Source organism: Dreissena polymorpha, chromosome 4 (genome assembly GCF_020536995.1).
Source record: "Dreissena polymorpha isolate Duluth1 chromosome 4, UMN_Dpol_1.0, whole genome shotgun sequence".
In the NCBI taxonomy this organism is placed as follows: domain Eukaryota; kingdom Metazoa; phylum Mollusca; class Bivalvia; order Myida; family Dreissenidae; genus Dreissena; species Dreissena polymorpha.
This window is the reverse complement of record NC_068358.1, coordinates 16680441-16702618: the sequence shown is the minus strand read 5'-3', so window position 1 is coordinate 16702618 and position 22178 is coordinate 16680441. Positions and strand designations below refer to the sequence as shown.

The window sequence follows — 22178 nt, the reverse complement described above, 5'->3', positions numbered from 1 at the left end:
AGAACAGCAATTATAGCCAGGAGGAAGAACAGCAATTATAGCCATAACCAGACTATGGAAGACTCTCTTATTCAGTACAGACTAAACATATAAGCCTCGTTCTGAACAAACTGGGCTTAATGCATGTGAGTATTGTGATGTAACAGATTAGCCTGTGCAGTCAGCACTGGCTAATCAGGGACAATACTTCCTGCCTTAAGTTATATACTTTTTGTTTAAAGGCGGCTATTCTAAAAACAAATCCAGCCATAAAGACATTTCACAATTATACAGTACTTTAATTTTGCAATGGTGTATTAAGATATTTGAATTGCTAATTTTAGACTTAAGTACACTTGGGGATTTTTTTGTAGAAATGGTCTCACAAGGAAGACAAGTGTCAGATGAGTTGGAGTAACCCTTTGCATGCTGGGAAATTTGTTGTCTGTTAAAATGTCGTCTGCTGAATTTCTAAAATTAGCATTTTCTTTGTGTTTTTTTTAAAGGATACTATCAGAATAGCAAATAGTTTGGATCCTGATGAGAAGCCACATTCTGTGGCGTCTCATCTGGATCCAAACTGTTTGCACAGGCCTTCATAATTCGGTTTCAGCAGTGAAAGAGGTAAGCGCTCAATGTTGCAACCCTTGGATAATGAAGCCTGCATTACTAGTAGACCACATACATGCTCATGACAAAAAGAATGCTCCAGTTGTATATTCGCATGCAAACATTATTGTTTCAACATTGTTATTTTGTGTATCCTATAATATAACACAATTAAGAAACACAACCAACCATTATAAACAAGGTAAAAATATAACAACAATTTACATTAAAAGCTTAATAAGATTTCTGCATTGTTAACACTAGTAAATCTAAAATAAAAGACATCAAATTACTGACCCCATGAAAGTAATAATTACAACTTCAGCAATTAGACCTCTGCAAAATATGTATTTTTATACAAACAAATTAAAGAAGTCTTAAACAAAAACATTTCATTAATTCCTACTTACTTAATCAAAAGGTTACAATTACCAGTAATAAACCATGAGACAAGGGTCTTAACAAAATGTACAAGTACTTAAGCGTATTAAAGTTGAGATCGAGCATGTTTATGTCCTTTTATGCATATAAAATCTTAGGTTAGGTCTAGCTTTGACTGATCAATTAAGCTGTTATTCGTTGAAATACTTAAATTTTGGTGCTGGTATATATGCTGTGATTTCAGCTCGGGGACAGATTCTCAGTTATATTTCTGTCTTACAATTAACATAGAAGCATCTCCCAACCTATATAGGTATAATTGATATTTAATAATTAAAAATAAGCTAAACACAGTAGTCCATACAATATAATTCCCAACATTTATACATGTATAGGTATTGTTCTTACAAATGTTAATAGCGTTTATTTCAATAAAACATATTTTTAGAACTGAAATTTTAAAATGTGTAAGTTCGAAAAATACAGAAATAATATAAAATAATGTGTATGCCAATTAACCAATTTACTCCTGAGTATTTAATGTCAGCTGTTTGATAAAAAGTTACACCAATGTTTTCAATTTTACAGAGTTCAATGTTGTTGTTTTTTGTTGTTTTTTTTTCATCAGGATCAAATTGGTTTTTGCAGTTTTTCATTTTTAGGCAATATTAATGGACTGTACTCAAGCACAAACAATATCAATATAATCATGTTAATAATGTTAATGTTTTCAGTAGCACAACATGAAAGACAGTGATGTGATAAAAATGGACACTTGAATAACCTGTCTATTAAAAGCCTGCATTGAAATGGCAAAATATACAATATTCGGTAGGTAATTTTGTAGTCCTTGGTCCCAATGTATCATCAAACACACACAAAACAACTTGGAACAAAACAATACAGTAATTTATGCAATATTTAGTAAGGAATAAACATGTTGAAGACAAAGTCATGTTTAACAATATGAAAATGCATCAATGAGGTAAATTTGGTTGTTGTTCTTTATGACAATCTTCAAATGTTGTTCAAAAAGTTGTGAACATTCATGTAGGATTAGTTAAAAGATTTGTCAAACACAAAAAGAAGCAAAAGTAAGCCTTCAAAATGACAGTTATACCAATAAATGGGATATTTCAATAAAGTTTCTTGAAAATACTTAATAAACCTCAAAAACATGGATTAGACATGAAAGGGAATGAATAAAGGGAATTACTTTAACGTCCTTAAAGCTTCACAATGAGGGCTTAACAATGAGCAAAGGCTGCTATAAAAACCTTGCCAACATCAAGATTAAGAGCATCAACAATAAACAAAGAAATAAGCACAAAGTTTTGCACAGCAAACTAATACGAAGCTTGAATTTCAAATTTCATTCGAATTTTACACTTGACTACACATAGGCTATAGTCTTTACACCATTAACCATAGAAGTTCAAAACTGTGTTTATGATTAACCCTTTGCATGCTGGGAAATTTGTCGTCTGCTAAAATGCCGTCTGCTGAATTTCTAAAATTAGCATTTTCTTCAATTTTTTTCCAAAGAATACTATCAGAATAGCAAACAGTTTGGATCCTGATGAGACGCCACGTTCTGTGGCGTCTCATCTGGATCCAAACTGTTTGCAAAGGCCTTTAAAATTCGGTTCCCGCACTGAAAGGGTTAAAGCACAAAATTGAGCAACATGTAATGTATGGTATTAATCTAGTCAGTTATCTCCTAAACATTTATGAGTAGGTATACTGGTAACAAAACATCAAAAGCATCTTTTTTCAAAACATTCATTTCTAGTATAGGATTCACATTCCTGAATTATGAGGCAGTCAGAGAAGTCCTTTACATTTGCTGAATATGATACCTCCTGTCAGTAACCTGTTGAGTCTGATGTCAACACAGTCAAACACTCATGTATTACTTCACTATTGAGTATTTCTCTAGTATTACATACAAATTTGGTATTTAGACAGAAAACTGATATTGCAGTGGAAAGATATAATACCAAACACACCTTTTTAGGAGTCACATGAAAATACTTAAATGAAAGACAAATAATGGCAAAGATTTATCAATAATGCTCAGTTTCGCACGCATAACATTTACATGAATGCATGCGGGGCATTCAAGATTGGACTTAATTTTATTTTGTTTGTTAGCAAATATTTGAATGAGAGAAATATATATTTTGTATTAATCTATACTCTAAAAGATATTATTCAACATCGACCTAAACACAACATAGCCAAAAAAAGATTAATCTCAAAAGGCAAGCAGAAAAAAATATGATATATTTAATATATCTACATAAAGGTGACAATAGTTTGAATTATACATACCAAAATATATTTTTGGCAAAATACAGCTTCATTTCTTTAACATTTGTAACATTCCTCATGAAGCTTTATCATTATAAATAAGCAATAAACCAAATATTAAACACAGGTTTGTCATATATCTTAAAAGAGTAATGTAAAAGGAACACATTAAATAAAAGGTTTTTAGAGCAGAGAACACTTTGCTTTTTGAATTCGAACCCAGAAATTGATCACATTAAACACTTAAAAAGTTATTATAAAGCACACATGTGTTAACAAAATCTACCTTAAAATAGTGTACTTATTACATTCAGAAAATTACTATGGCTTAAAGTTGCAAAACGAATTGGAATCAACTGGTTTAAGAGTACATTCTTTTAAAATGATAAAATGAATACTTACAGTTTCAACCATCAATTTAAGCAATTCCTTCTTATAAGTCGATACTTACATTATGATTCTATAAGTTACCAAACCTTTAAGCACCAAATCAATTAATGACACCCTTTATAGCTATATATCTAGGGAAAGACAAGACTTTTATGACACCTAATTTTATTCCTGATCTTCTAAAAAACAATTTAACAGACAAACGTGCTGTATTAATCTGTTGATAAAAAGTGTCGTTAAAGAGAATCAAAAACAAAAACTCACATGCAGTTACCTGTTAAACAGCACTGCATGTTACTTGAATAATACAATTACCAAAACAAAGTCCTACAAAAATCTTCACAAAGAAACCAGCACTAACTCTGTCGATCGGGTCTAAATCGCGCGGACTTGGGAAAATCTGCTTTTTTGGCACTGTCGTCTGCAGTCTGAATCACTTCCTGTGGAATAGCAATCCCATCATGCCCTACCAACTTCCCAGAATTCTCTGCAGCAGCAGGTTTCCCATGATGCACCGGTGACACAGGCATGCTCGGAGTCAAAGTGGGCAAGCACAAATCAAGGCCCATCCGCTCCTTTTCAGGTACCAACTGTTGCAACTTTCCAACCGTGTTAAGTAACGCAGCCCGTTCAATCTCCAATGCTCGAATGTGGGACTTTAACTTGGCCTCATGTGTCTGGAAATTATTTATCATGATCTCCAGACTTCTTTCATGGCTGTGTGCGTGTTGGAGCTTCTCTATGAGTTCCATATTCTGCTGCTTGAGACTCAAGTTGGTCTGTTCCAGCCTTGTCAGTTGGTCGCCGTCGCCTTTCTGAGGGGGGGAGAACATCATGACTTCGTTCAGCACATGGTATTCCACCTCGTACGACTGCAGCTGCTTGGAAATGTCAAGGTCAAACACCTATAACAGAGGAGTGAAGCCTTTTTAGAAAATATACAATAATAATTTGTTCCACTGCAATAGGTAAAATACAACTGTAATGGAATTTATTCATTGTAAGAACAAGGAGTGTTTGTCAGAAACACAATGCCCCCTAATGCGCCGCTTTGATTTTTTTTTTGACCTTTGACCTTGAAGAATGAACTTGACCTTTCACCACTCAAAATGTGCAGCTCCTTGAGATACACATGCATGCCAAATATCACGTTGCAACGTTCAATATGAAGAAGGTTAAAGTTTTTGATTATTTTTTTTGGACCTTTTACCTTGAAGGATGACCTTGACCTTTCACCACTCAAAATGAGCAGCTCCATGAGATACACATGCATGCCAAATATCAAGTTGCTACGTTTAATATTGCAAAAGTTATGAAGAAGGTTAAAGTTTTGGACACACTCACGGACACATACAATGACAGACAGGCCAAAAACAATATACCCCTGATCTTTCGATCCAGGGGCATAAAAATGCTTGTATAATTTGTGTCAAACACATGAAACAAAAGTGCAGCTTTTAAGAAAACACAACTTGCTGGAAAAACTGGTCTTATTGCATGTGCATGTAGTGTCGTCCCAGATTAGCCTTTGCACAGGATAATCAAGGATGAAACTTTTCTCCTTAACTGAAATTTTGGTAAGGAGAGACTTTTTTATATGAAAAATACCATCAAAGCAGATTATGCACAAGCCTATCTGAGACAACACTTACCACACATGCATTAAGCCAGATTTTCCCAGAACAAGTCTAATACCATTGTAATCTGTGTCAGATACCAGCAATGGCTTTAATACATTGTAAAAACTGTGTTATTAAAGGGAATTACCTGCATTTATTATTTATATGAATGTGTGTGTGTTATTTGTGTCAAACACCGGCAATAAGGTCGGAACATTGTTTAAAACTGTGTCATACAAATGCAGTAGGGTTAGAACATTAACAGAAAACAATTAGTGTAATTTGTCACAAACAATTTAGATTTGTAAAGTTCCAAAAAATATATCAGCATAAATTGGTCACACACCATCAATCGCATATTTAAACGCAGACCTTTGTAGCACTCTGATGGTGCCTTAGGTTTTTGTTACATTAATAGAAAACATTACCAATTGAAATTGCTGTATTTCTGATTGTGGGTTTACACAGTTGTATGCACTTAAAATCATGCAACCAGGAAATGTTCCTGGCATCAATGTTAGGCTCTCAATAAGACATACATTAAACCCATTTATATTGGCACATCAATCGATCTGATCCTCAAAATGTCTAAGTTGACCAACATGTCAAAGCTTTGACATAATATATTAGCCTTATTCTTGAAAAACTTGGCTGTGTCAAATGTCAAGTCAAAAATAGTAGTTTTCATTTAAATGACGTCTTTTCTTTAAAAAAAAACGAGCAGAAGTTATGAAACTACATGTACACTTCATGTAGATGACACATTTGAAGTTTTAATCTAATCATTTGAGAGATGTGGACGTCATTTGCTGCACAGACTGAATGCTATTATGCAGACTGACAAATCCAAAAACCAACTCCAATATAACCCCATTTCAAAATGTGTATTCAGGGCCTTTGTACTTATTTCAGCTGTATTCTGGGAAAACTAGGCTGAATGCATAAAGTACCATCCCAGATAGGCTTGTGCAGTCCACACAGCAGACTACACTAGATAGCTTGTGCAGTCCACACAGCAGACTACACTAGATAGCTTGTGCAGTCCACACAGCAGACTACACTAGGCTGAATGCATGTGCATAGAGTACCATCCCAGATAGGCTTGTGCAGTCCACACAGCAGACTACACTGCAGTCCACACAGCAAACTACACTAGGCTGAATGCATGTGCATAAAGTACCATCCCAGATAGGCTTGTGCAGTCCACACAGCAGACTACACTAGATAGCTTGTGCAGTCCACACAGCAGACTACACTAGATAGCTTGTGCAATCAACAGCAGACTACACTAGATAGCTTGTGCAGTCCACACAGCAGACTACACTAGATAGCTTGTGCAGTCCACACAGCAGACTACACTAGATAGCTTGTGCAGTCCACACAGCAGACTACACTAGATATTGTGCAGTCCAAACAGCAGACTACACTAGGCTGAATGCATGTGCATAAAGTACCATCCCAGAAAAGCCTGTGCAGTCCACACAGCAGACTACACTAGATAGCTTGTGCAATCAACAGCAGACTACACTAGAGAGCTTGTGCAGTCCACACAGCAGACTACACTAGATAGCTTGTGCAGTCCACACAGCAGACTACACTAGATAGCTTGTGCAGTCCACACAGCAGACTACACTAGATAGCTTGTGCAGTCCACACAGCAGACTACACTAGATATTGTGCAGTCCAAACAGCAGATTACACTAGGCTGAATGCATGTGCATAAAGTACCATCCCAGAAAAGCCTGTGCAGTCCACACAGCAGACTACACTAGATAGCTTGTGCAGTCCACACAGCAGACTACACTAGAGAGCTTGTGCAGTCCACACAGCAGACTACACTAGATAGCTTGTGCAGTCCACACAGCAGACTACACTAGATAGCTTGTGCAGTCCACACAGCAGACTACACTAGATAGCTTGTGCAGTCCACACAGCAGACTACACTAGATATTGTGCAGTCCAAACAGCAGACTACACTAGGCTGAATGCATGTGCATAAAGTACCATCCCAGAAAAGCCTGTGCAGTCCACACAGCAGACTACACTAGATAGCTTGTGCAGTCCACACAGCAGACTACACTAGATAGCTTGTGCAGTCCACACAGCAGACTACACTAGATATTGTGCAGTCCACACAGCAGACTACACTAGATAGCTTGTGCAGTCCACACAGCAGACTACACTAGATAGCTTGTACAGTCCACACAGCAGACTACACTAGATAGCTTGTGCAGTCCACACAGCAGACTACACTAGATATTGTGCAGTCCACACAGCAGACTACACTAGATATTGTGCAGTCCACACAGCAGACTACACTAGATAGCTTGTACAGTCCACACAGCAGACTTCACTAGATAGCTTGTGCAGTCCACACAGCAGACTACACTAGATATTGTGCAGTCCACACAGCAGACTACACTAGGCTGAATGCATGTGTATAAAGTACCATCCCAGATAGGCTTGTGCAGTCCACACAGCAGACTACACTGCAGTCCACACAGCAGACTACACTAGATTGTCCATTTGGAAGGGATCTCCTTTAAACTTAACCCTTTGCATGCTGGAAAATTTGTCGTCTGCTAAAATGTCATTTGCTGAATTTGTAAAATAAGCATTTTCTTCATTTTTTTTCAAAGAATACTATCAGAATAGCAAACAGTTTGGATCCAGATGAGACGTCACGTTCTGTGGCGTCTCATCTGGAACCAAACTGTTTGCAAAGGCCTTTAAAATTCAGTTCCCGCACTGAAAGGGTTAAGATTTCATTAAGCGAAAAGTGTTGCCTGTGATTAGCCTGTGCAAACTGCACAGGCTTATCTGGAATTGCACACATGCATTTAGACCAGTTTTCCTAGAGAATGGCTCAAAGTTATCCATTTCCCACCTGATTGATGACTCGTTCCATCTGTATCATGCCCATTTCTGGTAGGGTAGTCTTAATAAACTCCACAATAGTTTCAAACGAGTTGCACTGCATGATCAGCTCCTTGTGGTTACCTAGCAGCACCAGGGCCACCTTGAATATCACCTCTGACCCCTGAATGAATATCAGATCTGAAACAGAATATTTAATTAAATATTAAACTTAAAGGATAAAAATAATGAAATTTTTATTTTACAGTGGCAAAGCATATCAAATGTGACAAGCATTTTAATGGGTAACTGGAAATCGAAGCCTATGTTATTTGCATTCGTATTAGCTATTATGGAAATTGAAGCCTATGTGACTAATGTTCTCATTGGTCACTATGGAAATTAAAGAGAATGTGACATGCGTTCTAGTAGGTCAATATGGAAAATTAAATCTTTATGAGGTGCATTCTTATTGGTCAATATTTAAGGAGTGTACTTAGTTTGATATCAATATTTTAAATAGTTTTGGGGCCAATTTAAAACTAAATTCATCAACATCAAAACATTAAATCAGCCTAACATCAAAACATTAAATCAGCCTTACCAAAGACTCGAGCCACAAACCCAAGAGGGAACTGAGAAGCAAAGAGTGTGAGGAACCACGGTGCAGCGTACAGGGTGGGGGCTATGTCGTGCTGCTCGAGATGCTCGTAGAGGTCACGATAGTGATGGTGCAGCAGACGGGTCAGCTGGTATAGCTCAATCTGCAGACAGAAATGGGATACATTTAGGGGTTTTCTATTAGGCAGTACCAAATCTGTATACATGTTTACAGTCTCCTCTACAGTGATCATGTGACAGATGAGTTACTGTTTCAATGATCTCAAAACCCATACAATTTGATCTCATACTCAGCGCACTAATTTGTTGTAAATTTATTTGGTGTAAATTTAATGTACCGACCTGCAGTGCTATCATGTTGGGTCTGTACTGCTTCCTCATGCCCAGGTTGTACATCACATGTTTCCATGCCTCAAAGGCTTGCAGCTCGTCCATCTGTACAAAGAGAACAGGGAATACAGAATACACATCAGCTATGATTTTGTTGTACCATTTCATATGTAATTGAAAGAAACATACACCCTTTGCACAATGAAAATGTTCCATTCATTTTGTATCTTGACATTTACATCTACTTAAATACATACATTACACGAAATGAGACTTGGGGATCAAAAATGAAGTGAACATGTCATCATATCTTCATTGTTTATGCTCAATGTTATCTTACACAAGTTGCTTACTTTCCACAACTTATATTTGTTCCTCTATCTGGGCATAGAGGGCTAAATGCATGTATGTAAAGTGGGTCTCAGATTACCCTGTGCAGGTCACAGAAACTTATCAGGGAAGACACTTTTGGCTTTTATTATATTTTTCGATAAAACAAAGTCTCTTCTAAGAGGAAATAAGTTTAGAAGGGAAGTCTTGTACCTGATAAGCCAGTGCACACTTCACAGACTTATCTGGGATGAAAGTGAACACACGTGCATTTAGCCCCATTTTCCACAGCGTGACTCATATATAAATTGTGAGTCTTTAAAAGCACTATGTCACTAAGGTATGTCAAGCAGGCAGCAGAATGTTCTAAATTTTTGTTTAGAAATTCATAAAACCCTTCTGAATTAAGCCCCGTTTCACCAAAATGCCGCTAATTAATTTCCTTACGTGCATGAGGAGTATACCAGCCACGAAGCTGAGGCCCTGACAGTACCCCACGTCCTGGTCCATGAGACTGTAGGCCTTCAACAGGTTGAACAACGCCAGCTGACCACTGCCCAGCTGGAGGGAGAAGTAGGGATGGCCCGGGAATGTGCGCCCTGTACAATGAGGCATATATTTAAGTTGGACTAGGAAAATCAGGCCTCATGCATGCGCATAAAGTGCTGTGCCAGAGAAGAGACTTTTGTGAAATTAAAAATTCAATAAAAGCGGAAAGTGTTGTCCCTTATTACCCTGTGCACACTGCACAGGCTAATTCGGGACATAATTCTAATCATATGCATTAAGCTTAATTTTCCAATAGCGGGACTCATTTTAAAGGTATAATCATATTATGAAATTATGAAGTACAGATTCAGCATTGAAGGCAAAACAGTTGCTTCTGTATAAAGAAAAATGGTTAAGTCTAGTACAATAGTAAAACAAGCAAATTAGTTGAATTCTTATGCAAATTTTGTTTATTGATCGGTGCAAATCTCTTGATATACTGTATTATCATAAAAAAAGTGTATGGTAATTGGTTTTATGATTGGCATTTTTCCTTATTTATATCTATACACACATAAAGTTTCATGTTGAAATATTGTAGCGCATCTGAAATGTTGCCTTGAAAAATTACATCATACAACAAGAGATGTGTTCGTCAGAAACACAATGCCCCCTACTGCGCCACTTTGAAATAAAATTTCTATTTATCATTTGGCAGGTATAGAAATCATCTCCCTTTAAAGCTTATTACTTCCCTTGGATTTTGCTTTTTTACCTTTGACATTGAAGGATGCCCTTGACCTTTCACCACTCAAAGTGTGCAGCTTCATGAGATACACATGCATGCCAAATATCAGGTTGCTATCTTCAATATTGCAAAAGTTATGGCCAACGTTAAAGTTTTCGGACAGACGGACAGACTGACTGACTGACGGACAGACAGTTCAACTGCTATATGCCACCCTACCGAGGGCATAAAAACAACAAAGGGCAATAGCTTATAGTGAAGAAAGTGTAGATTTATGTTTTTTGTACATGGTACTTCTTCTCATTGATATCTATACACCCATGAAGTTTTCATGTTGATATCTTATGTAGTTTCTGAAATATAGCCCTAAGAATTGTAATGACAGACGGACAGACTGAAGGAAAGACAACGCCAATTCTATAACAAGAATTGGAATTGTCTTAGCTTTCAGGAGATATGAGTCAATGTGATTAGCTGGTTTAAGACTCAATAGTTATAATGTTTTAAATATTGAACTAATTTCAATAAATCCATCACCTAAATCTAAGAACTTGAAAAAACTTCATTTTTATCATCAAATTTTGGAAACAAAAAACCTAATGAAAATTACTCACAAAACATCAACAAAGGCTCTGTTTATACTTATTAAAACATTACAACATCTGTTAACAAGAGCTGTCAGAGGACAGCGCGCTCGACTATTCGAGTGCTTGACAGTATAACGTAAGCCATCATAGGGAACTTGTTCATATTCAATAATTTATTAGACGATCTTTCAAAAATAAAAAAGGAAAAAAAAAATTGTGGGGGGGGGAGGGGGGCGGGGGTAGGGGGGGGGGGTCGAGAGGGGGGTATAATGTGGGGTGTGGTAATTTATAAGATGATGTTTAAAAAAAAAATTGGAGGGGGTGGGGGGTTGGGGGGTGAGAGGGGGGTATAATGTAAAAAAAATTGTGGGGGGGGGGAGGGGGGCAGGGGTAGGGGGGGTGAGAGGGGGGTATAATGTGGGGTGGGGTAATTTATTAGATGTTTAAAAAAAAAAATTGGGGGGGGGGGTGGGGGGGTAGGGGGGGTTGGGGTGACAGGGGGGTATAATGTGGGTTGTGGTAATTTATTAGATGATGTTTAAAAAAAAAAATTGGGGGGGTTGGGGGGGGGGGGTAGAGGGTTGGGGGTGAGAGGGGGGTATAATGTGGGGTTGTGGTAATTTATTAGATGATGTTTAAAAAAAAATTGGGGGGTGAGTTTGGGGGGGGGGGGGGGGGGGGGGGAGAGATTGTGGTAGGGGCGTGGGGTATTGTTTGGGTGGAATCCATTGTGGTATTCAGGTAAGTGTTGTTTTGTCAAAGTAATAATAAAATCTGATCATAAATAAAGAAGTTATGGCAATTTAAGCAAAATGTTCAATTATGTAAGTGTAAAAGGGGCCATAATTATGTCAAAATGCTTGATACAGTGGTCTGCTCTTGTTTATAGGTTGGGGTCATGTTGGTAAACAAGTATGCAACATATAAAAGCAATATGTCAAAGGATATAGGAAATATTTGGGGTAGTACGCAAACTTTAACATAGATTTATCAATAATATGCATATTCTAAGTATAAAAGGGGCAATAATTATGACAAAATGCTTGATAGAGTTGTCTGCTCTTGTTTATAGGTTGGGGTGATGTTGGTTAATAAGCAGGGATCATATTTTTTTCGGTTTTGTCGGTCCTAGACCGATTGAGGTCTTGAATGACCGATTGAAAATCCCAAACAGTCGGTCTGATTCTGTTTGCTAAAATTCCCATGTCATGAAATCGATTACACAGTGCACACCCTTATTACGTTCTTATCTCGGTTAGGTGTGATAAACCATACCCTGCAGTCTCTAAACCGGTCAGGACCAGATTATCGCACGTCAGCCGACTAGTATCAGAGTATGGCCCCAAGCAGTGAAGATTCGCGCGGCTGTGTATTAGTCACGCGTAAATAACCCCGTGTCAATATCAATTTAGATAATTTCACTGGCTTATACCTAGCACAATCGGTTCGTAATGTGTACTCGTCAATCGTTGACAGTTACTTCGGAGATACAAACCTCGATGTTATCCTCGTGGAAATTGTGCATTTCATGCATGATACAGTAAACTGTCATATAAACAATGAAGAAAATCGGATATTCTGCAATAATTGTGGGCGGACCTTATACACTGAAAGCACGCGCTGTAATTAAACAAAATATGCCGATACATTTTCCACCAGCGTAATAATTCGGCCATAAATAAATAAAAGTCGCGGATCTGATCGACAGAACAGCCGAAAGTTATTTTTATGGGCGGAACTTCACATAAAATAGTACACAAGAAAAATAATATACATTGCATAAATCATTAGTAAAAATTGTGTTAGAATCGAAATAATTCGTGTTTTTTATTATTTTGTTGAATAACCCACAACCGAAAGTTTAGATGCGTGGTTTCAAATCATTTAATCCCTACGCATCTTAACTATCGGCCGTGGGTTATTCGACTACAAACTATAACGTACATGAATTATTTCTTAACTATTTGTTTTTTTTATTGTCAGTAACAAACCTACGCACAGACATTTGTTGGGTTCAATGCATGTTTGTAAGCTATTATCGAATTGATAACGATCGGTATAGATTTACACAGACTAATAACAGTCAGATAAAACAATACACGAAACAACAAATGTCAATGAAATAGCAAATGATAAAACAAATTGAGAAAACTCGTATGTTCCGTTTAAAAATAATGCCTAAGGGAACTTTTACATTTATTATACTATCTTCATGAATAGCATGAATAGCAAAATCAATGGTATATATTTTAACGTAATTTGTCATGATTTCGGATATAATTTTTCGGACACTTTTTCTCCATTAAAATCCGGACCGATTGATGTTGCGGGAAAATATGATCCCTGTTAATAAGTATGCAAAATATGAAAGCAATATGTCAAGGGACAATGAAAATAAATGGGGTAGTACGAAAACTTTAACATTTGCTGCATATTCTAAGTGGAAAAGGGGCCATAATTATGACAAAATGCTTAATAGAGTTGTCTGCTCTTGTTCATAGGTTGGGGTCATGTTGGTAAACAAGTATGCAAAATATGAAAGCAATATGTCAAGGGACAAAGAAAATATTTGGGGTAGTACGAAAACTTTAACATTTGCACGCTAACTCTAATGCTGACGCAGACGCCGACGCAGGGGTGAGTAGGATAGCTCCACTGTATATATTTCATATATAATAGGCGAGCTAAAAATGTCTTGTATACAACCCTGAAGCAAAATGAAAATGGATTTATGCATACAGTCTGTTCAGGTTTTATTCTGTTTGCTGCTCATCAGTTCCTTGGAAATGAAGCCTTTATGACTTGAATCTAGTAACACAGGTATTCAATGTGATTTTTTAAGGCACAACAAACACTGCAAAGTGCCTATATGAGTGGTAAGGTGTTACAGAACTCTTACCTAAATCAATGAGTATGGCATGCTGATGATTGGTGAGCTGCTTCAGAAGTTCAAAATATTCCACAACGGGGGTCTTTGCTTCCAGGGCCGGGAACTTGAGACGATGTTGCTCCACCAGCAGCCACCAGATCTCTCCACGCTTGGCCTGGGGAACCCCTGCACAACAGTGATGTACATTATATATGAGTCTCACTCTCAGAACATGGGGTTAAGCATGTGCATAAAGTGTTGTGCCAGATAGGCCTCTGCAGTCTTAGACAGGATTTTCACTGAGAAGAGACTTCCTTTAAACAAGGGCTGTTTGTAAAACATGCATGCCCCCCATATGGGCTGTCCGTTGTAGTGGCAGCCATTGTGTGAATACGATTTTTGTCACTGTGACCTTGACCTTTGACCAAGTGACCTGAAAATCAATAGGGGTCATCTGCGGGTCACGATCAATGTACCTATGAAGTGTCATGATCCTAGACAAAAGCGTTCTTGAGTTATCATCTGAAAATCATTTTACTATTTCGGGTCACTGTGACCTTGACCTTTGACCTTGTGACCTCAAAATCAATAGGGGTCATCTGCAAGTCATGATCAATCTACCTATGAAGTTTCATGATCCTAGGCGTATGCGTTCTTGAGTTATCATCTGAAAACCATTGTACTATTTCGGGTCACCGTGACATTGACCTTTGACCTAGTGACCTCAAAATCAATCCGGGTCATCTGCGAGTCATGATCAATCTACCCATGAAGTTTCATGATCCTAGGCCTATGCGTTCTTGAGCTATCATCCGGAAACCATTTTACTATTTCGAGTCACTGTGACCTTGACCTTTGACCTAGTGACCTTAAAATCAATAGGGGTCATCTGCAAGTCATGATCAATCTACCCATGAAGTTTCATGATCCTAGGCGTATGCGTTCTTGAGTTATCATTCAAAAGCCATTTTACTATTTCTGGTCACCGTGACCTTGACCTTTGACCTAGTGACCTCAAAATCAATAGGGGTCATCCGCGAGTCATGATCAATGTACCTATGAAGTTTAATGATCCTAGGCCCAAGCGTTCTTGAGTTATCGTCTGACAACCACCTGGTGGACGGACCGACAGACAGACCGACCGACAGACCGACATGAGCAAAGCAATATACCCCCTCTTCTTCGAAGGGGGGCATAATAAAATACCATAAAAGCCAAAAGTGTCATTCCTGTTAAGCCTGTACAAACAACACAGGCGAACCTAGGATGACTTTTCTCGCACATGCATTAAGCCCCAATTTGCCAGAGCATATATCATATATACATTGTGTATCTTCTAAAACATATGTAACTAAGGTATGTCAACAAGCAAAATGTTCTACAAAAAATCGGAAGTTCATCAAACCCCTAACACTTATTGTCAGACACTTTTTGTCATCATGAACATATTTCTTCATTCTTAGCAAAAAGAAAACTCTTTTAATCATCAGAAATATCACTTCAGAAACAAGTGCTCACCAGAGTTAAAGGTACATGGATTGTCTAAGACTTGACCTGGTGCTACAGGTTTTGACATCACTTGACCCACATTCAAACATGGCCTTCATATTGTCAAGGTAATCATTATGATAAAGTTTCATTTTGATTGAGTCATAAATGGGGTTTCTAGAAACTGCTGAAAGGTGAGCATGTTTCCATAGAAACTGATGAAAGATCAGTAAGTTTATATAGAAACTTTTTTATTACACTTACATTGTATCATGATGGCTTACCTTTTCATAATGTTTGGCCAAAATCTGATGAATACTATTTAGAGAACACAAAACATCAAAGCACAATATTATGAGAAATGTAAAGGACATACTTAAACAAAAGTTACCAGCAAGATTGGATGTTTGTGATTTTGGCCTCCATTTTATGCTAACAAATATTTTCAGAAGTTTTGGTGACAATTAAATGACAAATTGTTTTAGTAGGAGAAAGGCAGAAACTAAAATGTGTGGAATGACTTACAGACGGAAACTATATACCTCTCTTCAGCGGCAAAGAAAGCACATTAAACAACACACATTCCAACCTTGTTTGACACAGTCCAGAAGCTTCTCATTGCTAACGACAACCTTTGGGCGCCCGGGTGAGGTCAACATTTCATCCCACTGCTTGGAGACCTCTCGCAGACACGGAGTTATCTCAACATAGTCCAACTTCTGCCTCTTCAAGTCCGCCTCATCTTGGCGAGCTGAAACATCAGAGCATTCTGTTATACAATGTGCTTACAGGTCGGTGTGTTTCTATAGAAAATGCAAAAAGGTTAATGCATGTTTCAATAAAAACCGATGAAAGATCAGTGTATTTCCATTAAAACTGATGCAAGGTCAGTAAGTTTCCATAGAAACTGCTGAAAGGTCAGTATGTTTCCTTAGCAACTGCTTGAAGGTCAGTAAGTTTCCATAAAAACTGCTTTAAGGTCATTATGTTCTATAGAAACTGTTGAAATGTATAAGTATGTTTCCATAGAAACTGCTGAAAGGTTAAAGTATGTTTCCATAGAAACTGTTGAAAGGTCAGCAAGTTACCATATAAACTGCTAAAAGGTCAGTATGTTTCCATAGAAACTGATAAAAGGTCCATAACTTTCCATAGAAAATAATGAAAGGTCATTAATATATTCCATAAAAACTGCTGAAAGGTTAATGTTATGGCTGAATTGTAAACACAATTTCCATTGAAATTGCTGGAAGCATGTTTCTGTAGAATTCACCAACAGTTGATGGCATGTTTTCATTCAAAATGCTGTTTGCTTCGAGCAAATATATGTACAGAAACTACTTAACAGTTTAAAATGCTTCCATTTAAACTGGTAAATGCTACAAGTAAATTTCTGTATAAACAGCTAAAAGGTCCAAGCATGTTCTTTTATCAGCAAATTAACAGTCAAAGCAATGTTTTCATAGATGCCACTAAAAGATAACAAAAATGTTGCCTTAAAACCACCAAAATCTCAAAATAATAAAACCAAAGAAATGTCATGGATAGAAACTGTTAAAAGCTTAAAGCATGTTTCTACAGTTGCAACTGAACATTCCCAGTAGGTTTCAAAAGAAAAGGATGTTTAGTTAGGGCATTTCATAAAAATGCATAAATGGTGGCAACATTTCCATAGCATCAATAACAATGAATTCATAATGTTAATTATACTGCAACTCCTTTTCTTCAAACTATCAGGACAACTGAGATTTTGGCCAAAGTTATCCAAACAAAAACTGAACTTTTTTCTTCAGGCAAACCAAAAGACTTCATCAGTAATGTAGACAAATTTTGAAGTCTTTTTTGCTTTTTTCTATCTTACAAAGAAACAACGAAACAGCTATTTTCTATTTTTTCTATCTAACAAAGAACCAATTAACAGCTAAGATTTCTTTTTTTTAATTCACTTTTCACTTACTGAAATATTTAAGAAACTGACCTAATCACTAAAATATTTACTAAAATATTTAAATAAACAAGGGCTGTTTGTAAAACATGCATGCCCCCCATATGGGCTGTCCGTTGTAGTGGCAGCCATTGTGTGAATACGATTTTTGTCACTGTGACCTTGACCTTTGACATAGTGACCTGAAAATCAATAGGGGTCATCTGCGGGTCACGATCAATGTACCTATGAAGTGTCATGATCCTAGGCAAAAGCGTTCTTGAGTTATCATCCGAAAATCATTTTAATATTTCGGGTCACCGTGACCTTGACCTTTGACCTTGTGACCTCAAAATCAATAGGGGTAATCTGCAAGTCATGATCAATTTAACCATGAAGTTTCATGATCCTAGGCGTATGCGTTCTTGAGTTATCATCCGAAAACCATTTTACTATTTCGGGTCACCTTGACCCTTGACCTTTGACCTAGTGACCTCAAAATCAATAGGGGTCATCTGCAAGTCATGATCAATCTACCCATGAAGTTTCATGATCCTAGGCGTATGCGTTCTTGAGTTATCATTCAAAAACCATTTTACTATTTCTGGTCACTGTGACCTTGACCTTGACCTTTGACCTAGTGACCTCAAAATCAATAGGGGTCATCTGCGAGTCATGATCAATGTACCTATGAAGTTTCATGATCCTAGGCCCAAGCATTCTTGAGTTATCGTCTGACAACCACCTGGTGGACGGACAGACTGACTGACCGACAAACCGACATGAGCAAAGCAATATACCCCCTCTTCTTCGAAGGGGGGCATAATAATTGTAAAAGCATGATATGTTTTGTTATAGACATACCTATAATATTCATTTCTCATGTTGTTTTTCAGTATAAAGTATATCTCCCACCAAAGTAACACAAAATAATCACTCCCAATCCAACCTTTGAATACAGTTCCATTAATGGAAATGGTATTTTCTGACAAAAACTGCTTAGGCAAATACCATGTGTCTTTCTTTAAACCACAACAGTTTATTTATAACAATGTAGGTGAAACTAGATATTAGAAATCAATGCAAGTGCAATTCAAGTGCAAGGAAAACAATTTTCACGAATAAGCTCATACATGTTTAGTTCCAGAAAAAATATGTTAAGTCAGCAATGGAACAGTTATTTTAAATATATCAAATAAGAAATATTTAAAAGGTATTCATACTTATATGTTTTAACTGAAGGAGGGCTGTCCAAAAATGTTGTAACAATAGCTACAGAATAAGATCTTTGCATTTAATGCCAGATGACACAATGTGAGCCTTGTTCTGAGAAAACAGGACTAAATGCATGTGCATAAAGTGTCAACCCAGATTAGACTGTGCAGACTGCCCAGGCTAATCTGGGATGACACTTCATGCACATGCATCAAGTGTTACAGTGCTGGAACCGAATTTTGAAGGCCTTTGCAAACAGTTTGGATCCAGATGAGACGCCACAGAATGTGGCGTCTCATCTGGATCCAAACTGTTTGCTATTCTGATAGTATTCTTTGAAAAAAATCGAAGAAAATGCTAATTTTATAAATTCAGCAGACGACACTTTAGCAGACGACAAATTACCCAGCATGCACATGCATAAAGTCCAACATTCCCAGAATAAAGATTATTCATGTGCACATAACTTCAACAAAATATTTCCAATTATAACAATAATCACAGCTAACTTGTATGAGATTACTACATATCAACCGGCGCACGTCAAAGTCATTTAACACTCCAAACATCAAAAAAATATATATAGTTAGAAATATTGCCATGTTGCATGATGAATATATGTCTGCAGTCATGACAGCCAAAATTTGTTCTCTTCTACTCATGGACATTAGTGATTGAAAATGAAATGTATCATCAATTTGCTAAGCCCTACAGAAGAAGTGATCTAGCGCAATGTCGGGTAATTCCGACAGTCGTCTAATTTCGACACTTTTCACAATATTTATAAGACTAGACTTAAATCGTCATCATCCCGTATGATTTCGTAGTAAAATGTGACGTAGTTGGTGTTGTGACGTCACCAGATAACATCTCTCTATGGAGCGTCTCGCTGTTTACATGTAGGTGAGTCATTTAAAATACGTACATTGTATTACTTTGCGAATTTTTCTAGCGTTATGGGCTTTGATAAGGGAGGTTACATAATGGTCAATTACGTCCCTTCAGTATTTCGCTGTATTTCTGGTATTTGAACAAGTTCTAGTATAAAATTTGTTTCACTTCACACTGTATTTGTGTTTGAATGGCGCCAAGCGTTTTTTAAACTATGATTTGTGGGGTGTCGAAATTATCCTCCGATTTTATACGATGGTGGGTAATTCCGACACTCCAAATGTTTTCAAGCATTACCAGCGCAAAATAGATTGTTAAATAGAATTACTCTTTACATTGTTGTTGACGCAGCTGATTGAATATTATATATATGTATTTAGCTCTCTTTCTATATTTTTTCAAGCAGATTATTAAAAAAAGAGCTTTTTAAAGATTTTGAAGGTTATTAATTAATGATTTTTTTTTTTTAAGCACGATGTCACGGCAAATTGCGTCAAAACCTAAGTACAGGCAATATTCGCCTTCAAAATTAAATGCAGCAATAAAAATGGTCGAAAATGGAATGTCTAAGAAAAAAGCTGCACAAACTTTTGGGATTCCACGCACCACACTTCTCGACAAACTGTCTGGGAGAACATCTGTTAGTGCAACACCTGGTCGCACAACTGTACTCACAAAGGCAGAAGAGCAAGTGTTGGTCGATTACTGCAAGCACTGTGCGAAAATCGGTTACCCACTTAAACGATATGAACTTTGCCTAGAAATCAAGAAAGTCCTCGATAACGACGGTCGATCTAACCCTTTTAAGAACAATCTGCCCGGACAAGATTGGTACAGCGGGTTCATGAAGCGCCACCCTGATATTTCCGAGCGAACAGCGTCTACTCTTGGTCACCAACGAGCTATTGTGAACCAAGCGATGATTGCCAATTGGTTTCAAAACTTAACCACCTACCTTAAAACCGAAGTAGATGATTGGGAACGTCTTGTCGGTGATCCTAAGAGGTTCTTCAATGCAGACGAGAGCGGTTTCCCCTTGTGCGTAAACACGGGCAAAGTACTTGCAGAAAAGGGAGTACGACATGTGTACCAGGTAACAAGCAGCAACAAACAACAAATCACTGTCATGGCTTGCTTCAATGCTTGTGGAGATTATGTTCCACCGTTGATTGTATATCCGGGTCAGCGATACCGTGATACGGGCATAGGTGAGTTCCCAGACGCCATATACGGCATGTCAGATAATGGCTGGATGGATAGCCAGCTGTTTTTATCCTTTTTGCACCATCTGGATGTCTTCATTGGTCAAAAGCAGATACAAAGGCCCGTGATATTGTTTGTAGATGGGCATTCCACACACATGAGTCTTGACGCGGCGCAGTTCTGCTATGATCATCAGATCATACTCTACTGCCTGCTTGAAAATGCCACTCACGTCCTACAGCCCTGTGATGTTGGCTTCTTTGGTCCATTAAAATCGGCCTGGAAACGACAAGTGAAAAGCTGGCACACTGAACATCTTGGTCAAACTTTCACCAAGAAACAGTTTCCTGGTGTATTTCGCAAATGTTGGGAAGATGTTTCCAAGATAGAAAATGCCATACATGGTTTTAAGCGATGCGGATTATTTCCACTGAATCCCGAAAATATTGACCAATCCAAGCTTCATCCCTCAGAAATACATGTATCTGTTGGTTCGCGTGGTGACGAAGGCTCTTCAAAAGAGAAGCACTGCAGCGCTCCTTCAGAAAATGGTGACCAGCCTGTAAGCGCTACTAATGCAAGCGCCGAGACTCTGACAAAAAGTTCCGCATCTTTACCCGGTACTGTTGGAGCTTCGCCGGTGACAAGTGCTGCACATACGCTTCCAATCCAAAGCCAACAACAGAATGAGGGATCCGTCAGGGTTGTACAAACTGGCCGGGAACATCAGGTATCCGAGTCATTTGCTCTTCTTCGAGTACCAGAGCTAACCCCCAAAAACCCTGTCAAAAGACTTCGCAGCAAGCTCCCAAAAGCGCTTTCCGGGCAAGCGGCATTGCAGATGCTGAAAGACCGCGAGATTGAAAAAGTTGCTCAAGAAGATGCTAAGAGAAAGAGAAAAGAAGAAAGAGAGCAGCGCAAGAAAGATAAAGAGGAGGAAAAAGAACGGAAACGTAAGATCCGCGAAGAAGAGAAGCAAAAGAAACAGGAGGCAAGGCGTCTTAAAGAGATTGTTAATGCGCAGAGGAAAAGGCGTGCTGACTCAACTTCTTCGTCTGACTCCGAAAGAGATGTCCACTTTGTTGAGAGCGACGACAATTTAAATGATGATGCTCAGTGCCCAGGATGTGATACTGATGACGGTGATCCCAGTGAATGGGTTGCATGCACGAAATGCCCGAGAAAGTGGCACATCTCGTGCACTGGAGATGCCATCCTGTGTGAAATCCCAACCGAGCAGATCGCGCAATATCCATTCATATGCGAATTATGCATGTGACAATAGGTGAAAAAAAACCACCGTGGCTCATTTGCCACATGTATATTTGTGCGCCGG

The 22178-nt window shown here is 37.9% G+C and overlaps 1 protein-coding gene across 21 annotated transcripts in view; it reads right to left on the bottom strand.

Annotated features, from left to right (window-relative positions):
* Window positions 1–22178, bottom strand: part of LOC127875987 (TBC1 domain family member 1-like) — a 277043-nt gene that overhangs the window by 175767 nt on the left and 79098 nt on the right. For 2 of the 21 annotated variants that reach the window (XR_008047590.1, XR_008047589.1), the window contains 7 exons: window positions 16199–16360; window positions 14152–14307; window positions 9876–10027; window positions 9111–9203; window positions 8752–8911; window positions 8179–8348; window positions 3832–4577 (listed from right to left, as the gene is read on the bottom strand). The exons of 13 other annotated variants lie outside the window; for them this stretch is intronic. Coding sequence is in view for 6 of the 8 variants with exons in the window: in XM_052420793.1 (XP_052276753.1) it covers window positions 8179–8348; window positions 8752–8911; window positions 9111–9203; window positions 9876–10027; window positions 14152–14307; window positions 16199–16360 (893 nt within the window). In the remaining 2 variants the exon portion in view is untranslated. The remainder of the gene's footprint in view (window positions 1–3831; window positions 4578–8178; window positions 8349–8751; window positions 8912–9110; window positions 9204–9875; window positions 10028–14151; window positions 14308–16198; window positions 16361–22178) is intronic. 6 more of the 21 variants (XM_052420793.1, XM_052420791.1, XM_052420790.1 and 3 more) reach the window with 6 other exon arrangements.